The sequence below is a fragment of the Acipenser ruthenus genome, chromosome 14 (genome assembly GCF_902713425.1).
Source record: "Acipenser ruthenus chromosome 14, fAciRut3.2 maternal haplotype, whole genome shotgun sequence".
Classification (NCBI taxonomy): domain Eukaryota; kingdom Metazoa; phylum Chordata; class Actinopteri; order Acipenseriformes; family Acipenseridae; genus Acipenser; species Acipenser ruthenus.
The window spans coordinates 7,872,219-7,883,759 of record NC_081202.1 but is presented as its reverse complement, the minus strand read 5'-3'; the positions used below and the strand labels follow the sequence as shown (position 1 = coordinate 7,883,759).

The 11,541-nt window shown below is 36.1% G+C and overlaps 1 protein-coding gene across 1 annotated transcript in view; it reads right to left on the bottom strand.

Annotated features, from left to right (window-relative positions):
• tbxas1 (thromboxane A synthase 1 (platelet)) overlaps nucleotides 1-11,541 on the bottom strand; it is a 60,036-nt gene that overhangs the window by 25,638 nt on the left and 22,857 nt on the right. Inside the window, exons 4-9 of the mRNA XM_034033102.3 lie at nucleotides 9,798-9,850; nucleotides 7,466-7,562; nucleotides 5,179-5,295; nucleotides 2,332-2,420; nucleotides 858-1,006; nucleotides 1-131 (exon numbers count right to left, since the gene is read on the bottom strand). Of these exons, the coding sequence (XP_033888993.1) occupies nucleotides 1-131; nucleotides 858-1,006; nucleotides 2,332-2,420; nucleotides 5,179-5,295; nucleotides 7,466-7,562; nucleotides 9,798-9,850 (636 nt within the window). The remainder of the gene's footprint in view (nucleotides 132-857; nucleotides 1,007-2,331; nucleotides 2,421-5,178; nucleotides 5,296-7,465; nucleotides 7,563-9,797; nucleotides 9,851-11,541) is intronic.

The window sequence follows — 11,541 nt, the reverse complement described above, 5'->3', positions numbered from 1 at the left end:
CTCATTGGGGGGTTGCTCTTCCCTCTGTTTGATCATGTTTTTGATAAAGCCAATGAAGAAATTATTTAACTGGTCCCGCCGTTTGTTGGGTACAATCCGCACAAGAGGATCAATAAGAAATGGGAACGCAACTATAAAAAAGAAGGAAAAACAGCAACAGCAACACACCTTTTAATTCTGTTCTGCTGCAGTACAAGAGCTGTGTTTACACTGTACTTCACTATTTATCATCAATGTATTAATAATAATAATAATAATAATAATAATAATAATAATAATAATAATAATAATTCCCCAGTGCTGTAAAATGCTCTATAAATGCAGCATTGGCTTATCCTGGCAGTGGTTTGATGTAATACAGTCATTTTACAGCTGGCTATCTTAGGATAACTAATAAAATAGTTTCATTGAAAAACATACAGGTATGTGAGTGGCTTATTGTATTAGAAAGTATATCTTTATGATCTTCCATTTATTTACCCGTTTAAGCTAAATGTAATTGATTTAGTTCTACATTGATTTTAAAGTAACCTACAATTTTTTTCACCAGACAATGCTGGTGAGATTGTCCCTGTTCTCTTAGACTACTGCAGGTATTGATTTGTCAGATGAAATACTGACTGTATCATATAACAAAACGTCTGAGAAGGAACAGACTTCAGGTATATCATTAATACATAGTCAAACAACTTATACACCACACTGTCAACATACTCAACCTCAAGATATTATTTTTGACATTATTGAAACCAAAGCTTCTGACATTGTAATTTAAACCACATCAAATGCTTCGCATTACACAAGAAACTATCATAACCACAACACCCCCCACAAACCTGTAACAGTGGGATACTTACTAAACACCAACAACAAAGGCCGGAATAATGTGAAAGAAAAGAATATTTTTGCATGTTTCACAAAGGGGTTTTCTGGGTTCTTCTGTGAGTCCACTTGGGTTCCAAAAGCTACACTAGCGATGACGTCCATAGTGAAGCAGCCCAGACACCTGCGCAGGGTTACAGACACACACGGAAATGTTATAAGTATATTCAATGTTAGTAGTTGATGTTATACTATTTGATCATATTTTTTTCAGCCTGGGCGCAGACAGAGTATGTGCTATCAATAAATATTGTAAACCACTTTTATCTGAAGCTTTATTTTTTGCGTTTTTCAAGAAACTCAAGAAAATTAGGTGCCGTACATTTCAGCAATGAAGGACTTGCTGTAAAACTGTGTTTATGCTTAGCAGCTGTTCAAAGCAAAGTAGTTTCAGATTTCAGTTTTTGGTATTTGATTGTACACTGAACTGTTTATGATATCTGAAAGCATTCTGAGTGGTTACTGTCGTGTTTAACGATACCTCAAATACATTTTATTATTATTATTATTAGTATTATTGTCTGTTTGAAGTTGCTTTCATCTGAGTTCATGAGCTGCTCTTCTTTTCTGGTTTCCTGTCATAGATACCTTTTACTTAGGCCAGATCAGCCAATGTGTCTTTATAGAAGTAAGAACCAGCGCCATCTAGTGGTCCTCTGCTTTGACTCAAGCTTCATTCTGTTTTGCTGACAATACACAGCAGTGCTGTAGATGGTGCTGGTGCTTACTAATATAAATACACTTTGGCTGATCTAGCCTATGTTGCATGTGTTATAACGCTTACAGTCAAAGCACCTTAATCAAAACACAGTATTTCAGTAATTGCAATACGAGTTACTCATAACAATTGCAAACATCATAAACAAGGAGGCAGTAAAACAGACATGAGGGAAAACACCCAATCTTGCCAGAAATATTTATATTTAGTTTTTTGTACTGAAGTATTGAATAAGGTTTTGCATTCAACGCTACCATGTACGGTTACACAACCTTTTTTCTGATCTTATTTTGGAATCTCTATAGCATTCATTCAAATGCAACGATGACTCATACTGTTTTAAATATTCTGGGTTGCTTGATGTAAGGAAAGTAAATGAAAGGAGCTTGTTTAATGTAGGTTTCCACAGTTCATATGTACTTGTCCATACACTGTGTGGTGCATGGAGTGCTGTGTTTATTTCACTCTTCAAATCTCTACAACCACATGTACTGTATATCTTTCTTTAAGTTGTATAATAGTCTATTTGGTTTGCAAAATGCTTAAAATATTTTAATACAACATAACTTTTAAATCTGAATCATAGCACAGAAGGCATAGCGTTCTATTCACTGTGGTACTGAAAAGGTTAGAGGATTCCAGGTCAAGCGTGGTATTGAGATGGATGCTATAGAAAAGCCTTCTTCAAAGCCTGCGAGAGTACTTTCTTTTTTTTTTTATCTCAAACCTACTGATGAATATCAAAGCTCTGACCGGAGTCAGCATAAACTTCCAAGTTTTCCACCAGAGTGTCAGCTGCTGTGTTTATCAGGGGGACCATCTGAAAAAAGAAGAAACACAGAAAGACGCTTTTAAGTTCATTTGCTGTACTTTCAGAGGTTGTCCTGAAGAAAAAAACGTACCTCAGGAGAATTTGTTACCATAGTCTACTCTATGGATTTTCTTAAGCAAACAAAACTCTGTTAGACAATGCCGAATATTATCAAATGTGAGGTATGGTATGACATGAAGTTAGTAATTTATTTAAATTCTGTTTTGTTCTTCCTAATCCCTGTAAAAGTTAAAGTTGGGTTTTGTTTGTGTTTAAAACATACTAATTTGGGTTATGAGCACTTGAGGAAGCACACAGCCTCAGTTGGTTTGCAGATTAAACACCTCTTTGAAAACTGAACATAAACTAACCTTCCTGGTTTAATTAATCAAAATGGGATTTAAAATACAGTCTTTAACAAAAGCATTCTTTAAAACAGTGTATTTTGTGATTACAGCCAAATCACAGTATTAAGATGTCTGCTATATAAACATATATTCTTGATATTTGATATTTTTATTACAGACCAACTATGCATTTAATTATATTCATTCTAATATAACAGTATTCTTGTTTTTTTGTTGTCTTTGTGTACTACAAGAACACTTACAAAGCTATTTTTTTAACATTGTGAGGTAATAAGCTTCTTAATTATGGTACAATACACCATTAAATCAATACATGGAGCAACATAACATCTTCAAAACTTGTAGAACTGCAAGTTAAAGTACATTGAATGAGTTATTGCTGTAGGAATACACTCTTACACGTACAAACTCAAGAAGGTGCTTGAGATTAGCGAGATGGATATTTGATTGGCAGGGGTTTTGATTAGTCTCTCAACTGCAGATGTGTTTGATGACCCTCTTTCCCATTTATTTCCATTGTATATGTACACAAATAAAGTCCTAACGACACTGTAGATGCTTGTCTTTGGCATATTTTGTATTGTAGCTGTAGTGCAGAAATGTCGGATTTAATCTCCAACCAAGATGACAAACACTTGTAGACCGGCTTTATGAAGAAAGTGGAGTTGGATGATAAAGAGGACAGAATCATTGTCCGGTAGAACATTTCATTGAAAACTTTGGTTAGAGAAATGTATCTGCTTTTGGTTTCATCTTTTTTGGATACATGTAGCTGTTCTTGACTGAAGTAGCTAAAATAAAAATCTAGACAAAATTATTATTATTATTATTTTTTTACTCAGTTAGTTGTTTACATTTTTACGTTGGCATTTATGTTATCAGCAAGGGATTGTATGTTTTGAACTTTAATTGAGTTTTCATACATGAGACAACATTCTTAACAAGTGCTACTTTGTTTTTTCAAGAATAATTTGACTACTTTAAACTTACAATTTATGATCTAATCTGCATGACTGCACAAACCACAATGTTCAAACTTTAACTAAATGGAAAACAAGCAATGACATCACACGGACCGTTACATAATTTAAACTAAATGTAGCTAATTTGCCATCCATGTAAATGTGTACTCCTTCAAGCCTTGAAGACTACAGCAGCTGTTTTACATTATTTTGAAACAAGCCTGTTTTGCAAGAATTTTTGAAGTTTGTGCTGGCTTGGGCCATCACCAGTAAATCTGTTATTTTTAATGAATTGAAGCCCCCTTGACATTCTCAGTGTATTAATGTATCATCATAATAAGCAGGTGACGGTGGCTGCTGCTTAGCAACAGTTTGCTGAAACCCTCAACAGGGAGACCCCCCCCCCCCCTTTAGATACATCTGTGGATTTTCACACTGCTCTGTCAGGGACATGATTCCAGGTTCAGACATGAACATGTAGACTGTCACTACTCTAAAGGGCAGCATTGTCAAACAGATTCTTCAGGCTAGGCTGCACACTCATTTTCGAATATTTTACCTCTTGGTCACAAGTGATAGGAGTAAGATGGTCTCAACTTAGCAGCCAGTGGTTTATATCACAAAACCAAAACACTATTTGGCACAATTGGTAATCTCAATTTAGAGAGGCCCAGGACTAAATGTCAAGGGGTATTTTGATCAGGAGTGAGGGTCACTTGCAGAGCTACAGGATGAGAAAACTCCAGACATCAGAGTACTGATTTTAATCTAATCCACATTTGCTGTTTTTTCCATTCACAAAGCTGTAAAATTATGCAGTCCACTATGCCTTGGTGTTTTATAGCAAAACAGTTTGAAAGGTGATAATAATGCCTTATTGAGTTTTTCAGTAAAGGCATAAGAACTGTTAGTGCGTTGCATTGGAGAAAATTAAACACAGTGATCAGGATTTTTCACTTCAAATGATTAAGCTGTGCTTCTGTGCGGTAAGCATGCAATGTAATCTTCTGTCATTTTTGTTTCTGTGGTATTATCAATTCCATCTTCAATGAGTAGTGACTTGGTATAATAAAGCTTGACCAACAAAACGCACACAATCTAATAATGTAATTATGCATTTTGGTAGCACAATAATTGTTTGAATTTGAAGCACATTTTATGGTAAGCGGTTAAGGGCGAGTGCGAGGGAATGGGTCAGAATAATACATTGTGCCTCTTAACCACTACTGCAGCTAACATCTTAGTAAAAGGCACAGGCAGTTACAGAGAGGCTACACAGTGGATCTAAGTGGGTAACTTAAAACTAATAAATGAGTGAGGGAAGACACCCGAGGGACAATAGTTGCTGTATCACATCAATAGCAGGGTCTACCATATATTATATTTGTAAAGCATCTACTAAGTAAGTCATATGCTGTGGAGTTGTAGGTTTCCTGCCTCTTTCATCTTTGCTGCGCTGAACGTCGGAGTCAGAATACTTCGGACATGCTTCCATCTCTCATCCCGTAGGAGTAGAACGCTTTCGGATATTGGCTTGGTACCAAGTCTCAAATGCTGTGAATGATAATAAATCAACACTTAGGACAAACATAAAAATAAAAGTTAACACTGAAATAAAACATCTCATTAACTTACATACACATACAGTACCATTCAATAATATTCAATTCTTGTATACAATCACATCCTGTATATCTTGTTCTTGTTATATAGAATTGTTCTAGCAATAGTAAAAAATGACTAGATTGCTGTTTCTGCAACCAGGCTGGCTTTAGGGGGGAAACTTGCAACTCAGTATCACATGACCCCAAACTGGACAACAGTCAAATTAGCAGTCAGTAAACAAAGAACTTTGGCTCTGAAGACACTCGGCAGTCAATAGTCAAATCACTATTGCCCACTGGCATCATAGGTTTAATAAAACAAATATGCATTGCAGTTTTCACCTTATAGTGTAAAACGGTTCCCCTTAGGTTGAAAAAGCAATAAAGCTCCCTGGGGGCAACAGTTTTTAACAATACTGTAATCCTCTGTAACTCTAGTCAATATTTGTGTACTAGTGTATTGCATTTCTTCTTCTTTGTTTTGTTACGTAATTTGGTGGAGTACAAAAGAGTATAATTGTATAAAGAGTATAATTGTACTCCTGAGATATTTATTTAGTGTATGTATACTATATTTTTCAGCTAATTAAAAATAAAAAGAATGGTCATCTAAATTTTATATTAAGGTAAAAAAAATAAAAAATAACAAAAAAAACATGCTGCTCCCCAGGACACTACAACACGGAATAACAAAAGAAGCTTGGAACCACAAACAGACTTCGGAAGAATTCCTTCTTTAACACAGAATTGTCTCCCAGATGCAGTACAGCTTCCAGTATCACTCCCAATTTGAATGGGTCAGAATCCCAAGGAGTCTTGCTTCTAACCCCAGTTTCTCCTGGATCTTCAGTTCTTTTCCCCTAATCAGCAAGACCACACCGCCAGGAACCTTGTATCCCAATGGAAATTAGACTTCTAGCCTTAGTGAGCTCTTCAGCTGTAAACAAACCCTTTTAATAAATAACAGAACCCTGGGATTTGGAGGCTGTGCTTGTTCTTGACGGCCTCTATTTGTAAAGTGTTGTGTGCTGCAGTGCCTTTCAGATGCTCCAGGCTTGCTTTTCACTCAGATTTGGGATCTCTCATACTCCCTTGCCAGCTCTGATGAGACATGGTCCATAGATAGTGTTAACAGCAGCTGTCTTTTAGTGCGATGTCCACCCTCCACTTAACTGTGAATATCAGAATACTGGGCCAGGCATTCAAAGACTTTGAGAAATGTATGCAACCTTTATGCAACAGTATCTGCATTGCAAATATCTTGCAAATATTTGCAAGTCTGTGAAATTTAAAAGAGTTGCGAAAATGAATACATTTAAATGAATCTAAACAGGAAATTAATTGCAACTCAGAGACACCCAACTGATACAGGTGTATTTGCGTATGAGGTGAGACAATGTCTCACAGTGTTCAAAGACATAGAAAGGGTGAATTTACTGAAGAGCAGATTATAATAATAACTGACAAAAAGGGATACAAACTCAAATAAGATTTGACACTAAATAATGCAAAACATATTAAAAACTATACCACGCAATTACTCCTTCACTATAGTCTACATATTAAAAATAATTATCATTATATTATTTTTCATTTTATTCAGTACATTAAAATGCTTTCAGTTCAAGACAAACCTATCTGGATGGCTACTGAACGTAGTCATCACCGTCACGGCACAAGTACTGTATTGTTGGCGGGACTTCCTAACCAATATTGTGAGAGTCCTACCTTTTATATAGTGCATACTTTTTCTCAGCTTCTACATGCACCCTCCAGAACTCGGTTAGGTTAACTGTATCCAAACAATTTCAGATTACATAAGCTTCTACTGAAAAATAAATGGACTCATACCATTCGGACGTGGTGTAAAACAGAGGTCCTATTGTAAGTGACTCTGCAGCAGCAGTTGTTGATGCATTGTTCACGGTCTCTGTAAGTCACTTTAGATAAAAGCATCTGCGAAATGACTAATTCATTTAGCTCATACCGTTTACTCTACAGCATTAAATATATTATAAACTGCCCCGTTCAGCAGTCTTTTTTTTTTACATGAAGCCACATTGGACAATATTTGTGAACCACTGTGTTATCTTAAAATCACTGTCTAGTTCTTTACTCACCATTCTGTTCGTAAAGTTACTGAAATCCTTCACCAGAATCTGTTTGATCATGTCAGGCTCAGCAACCAAGATGACAGGTCGCCGACCTAAATAATAACTGAAAGGAAACACACACACACACACACATATATATATATATATATACATACATATATATATATATATATATATAAAGGTTTGAGGGTGCTTTTTGACAGCTAAAAATATATATACATGCTTCAGGGCAAAACATATTAAAAACTATGTTTAAAACATATTCTGTCCATAGCAACTGCCACAAAATAAAATAAAAAATAGCTATGACATTAAAAAGCAATGAAGAGCAACTGAATAAACAAGCCCGTTAGTAACATAAATCACCTGCCACAGCTGTAAATACAAAATTATATCACTATCATGAAACATTTCACCATGACCTAACATCCACTGTACAGTATATACATGTGGACAGACAGGTTCCTTCATATATCCCCAGATACTCCAAATAACTAATGCATGTCCAAACTTGTTTAAACACAACTTGATATGCGGCTCCCTAGATGTATGCAAAACTAGGGATCCATACAGTATGTTCGTAAATTCAATGAAACACACTTCATCTACAAGTTTTTCTTAATGTCTTGAAGACAAATAAGTCAGAACATTTGACGTTGAATATACAAAGTGTCTTTTAGTATTTTAGTACTTTACAAGATTGTATGTTTCATAGTTATGGATGAACTATATATGTAAAAACTGACATACGGGCACCTAGTATATATCTCCAGATTGTGATACAATCAATAATGTGCTAAGTAATGTCCTAACCTAGTTTCATAATAATTGCATACACAGTTTTCTACAGATGAAATGTAGATGATGATGCCTCTGCCGTCGAGGACATTCATTCCCAGTGGGGGATAATCAACTCAACTGCAACCAAATAAGGACGTTATATACAGTACAATTAAATACACTGATGTGGAAAGTGGTGTAATTGGGTTAGTAAGTTTCTACAGGCTTTATCTTAATGATATAAATACAGACCATTTTGGTCATGTAATTTGGGCCTTTGTGTTCAGTACTTTTAATATAGCTGTAGTCCCTGCTTTTCAATCAAGGAAGAAACTATAAAGTTCACTAAACTGCAATGCAAATTTTAAGATGTATTTGGTAGGATGATCTTAACAGTGTCTCTTCCAATCCAGACCAATCAAACTCATTTTAAATCAGAACTTCCAAAACATCAATCCTGAGCTCACTATAACCAGAAGGATATATTGGAGGCCTATTCCTTGTGCTTTTTGGGACAACTGTCTTCATGGATTACAGCAATTAGGGCTGATTATCAAGTATAAATGAGATCATTCATAGGACCACCAGAGGCAGTTTCTGAATTTATATCAGCCCAATCTGCTATACTGTAGGTCTCAACAATTCTCTCAAAGGTGCTTAAGAAATAGCTCCAACAACATTTCATGTATTACCTGTTTTATATCTTATTATGTGTGTTCTGTATGATTCTCTGTTGTAGTTTCTACTTAGATATTTTTTGCCATGCTTACTAACTATACCAGCAAAAATTGCTTTTGATAAGATTCCTCAAGCCTGATTGTGTGGAGAAGCATATATGAGTTGCACAGTTCTATCATATCAGAAATACTGTAGCAGTAATATTCGTGCGGCCATGATCTGAAGTTAGAAAACAGCTTCTTAAAACTAAAAATAACATACATGCACACATAACATTCACAAGGGTTAATAAATTCACTTTCTAGAAGCCATATTTGCTTCATGTAGCATGTCTACAAAGCCAGCAAACATTCATCTCACATATCTTCTTAGCTGTGCTAAACTGGTAAGTGACAGGTTTCAATCAACCAGTCAAGGGCTGCAATGTAATGTAAATTGAATCTCTCAAACGAAAGGAAAACCACACTTCCATACAACGAAGTACGAGAACAAGAAACACATCGGAGTGTGATCTAAGAAAAGTAATTCCCCAAATTCATCCATTTGGTTTTGGTTTAAGCAACAAGGTAATTTCCAGATAACTATTATATAATCCATAAACATTGGTGGGCTGATAATTGTACTAAATAATAAAAACATTCATCGTTTGTCACTAGTTGGGTAAGACCTGTCCTAAAGGCTTGGTCTTGGTCTCAGTTCAAGGTGTTTGGCAGTGATGGATAAGGACACACCATAGGATATTGTGGACCCAGAAGAAGGGTTATCTATACAGGCAAACCAATTTACTGAGCTGCTCTTGGCATCTTGGCATCTGTGTGTACCAAGAGGGAAATCAAATGTATGATATAAATGTATGATATAAATTCAAAAATTCACTTACCCACAAACTCTACCATACTTGTTTATCAGTTCTTTATGTCCGTCCCAAAAACCCTATTAAACAAAATAAAACTGAAAATCAGTGTCCGGTGATGAGGGGAGTAAATCATCTGATTACTGAGATCCTTTCTGTACAGTATGTATACACAGCATTTGGTTGATTCTCATTTCTTTCCCAGAAAACTTAATTTTACATTTTTAAAGTGGTTCACAGCCATCCTTAAAGTACTAGATATGCATTAGAACTGAGAAGTACTGGATATGCATTAATCGTTTCCAAGAGTGTTCAGTGGCTGCCTCATGCTGTCCCGTCAGATTTAAAGAAGAAGCTACAGCTACAGTTTGTGTGAAGTTTATGTGAGCTATGCTTAACTCCAAGCAGGCTTTACTGTTTTTTTTTTTTTTACATCTCTTTCTTTATTGTTTTTACTATTTTACTGTTGATTTTATTCCACACTTTAACATTGCTGACATTGCGTTTTGTGATAGACTATTCAACCAGAGATAGAAGACATCTGTGCTCCTGAGGGGTCTTCTGCTTTAAAACCTTCTCTGAATTAGAAGCGGAAAAAAAAGTGTTACCAGTCAGCCATTTGTGATCGAATCATAGCAGTAAAACCAACTAGGTGGTTGGATTTATTGGATAGGAAGTAAAGATCACCCTACAAATTCCTCCAGGGTGGTTGGTACACTTTCCAAGTTGGGCTCCTCTCTGATACTGTACAAGATTACATATTATGCAATGTGGTGAATATATAGTGATTTCATTACTTTTCAATTGTGCCTTTTAAACAATGCAAGCACTTCAATTAAGTGCTGCAGAATGTTTTCTAGAACTCACACAATACCTGCTGCAGATGCTGTTTAAAAACATATTAGGCTCAACTGTGATGATGGTGCAAAGTATGCGGTTTACAGCCACACTAGCCCTGTTGAGCAAAACTGGAATCATTGTGAGAAGTGCAGCCTGTTTATATCGACACATATACTGAAATTGAGTGGTTGCAAAAATGTAAAGCAAGAGGGTCATTTACAAGCCAAAAGTCAGTGTCACGTGCAACCACCAGGTGCATACAGTATATCTATTTTTAGTATTATCGGATCAATTCAGAGCACTTAAATTCTTAAATTTGCAGAAAATGTATTGGTGTCAAAGTTAATTGCTAAGCCTGTGTGATTTCTATCCGATGCAGCTCACACATGGATAAGAAAAGACTACTCGATTACAGGAGACAGTTGCCTTGTGTGTTACAAATTTAGAATAGTTAAGGGGCTCACTCTTTTTTGCTCTTCAGTTTTTTGCTTTCAAACTTGCTATTGACGAATACGGAATTACAAAGCAACGGGAAGTACCCCCATCGGCCCAGAGATTTACTTTTGTCTTAAAAGTTATTCAAATTCCAGCATGAAGCAGGTTAACAGTGGCATCTTCAGGGCTGTCTGAATAAAAGGTTTAGCTGAGCTTGAGTCTGGCCTGCAGCAGACAAAGCTTCCGTGCATTCCTGTCTCTATGAACAAGACATGGGGCACACACAGCAGAAAGCCACAGTGCTAAATGTAGGCCAGACAGAAACACAGCAGACAAAGACGATCTTGTCCAGCCAAGGTGCTTAGAAATGGCTCCCATCGTTGCTATGCAAGGCAGGACTGCAGCCAGAAACCTGCCTGTTTTAAAGTCAATTGAGCACCACAGTCTTTATTAGCATAGTTCTGTTATGAGTCCATAAACAGAACATCACTCTTCT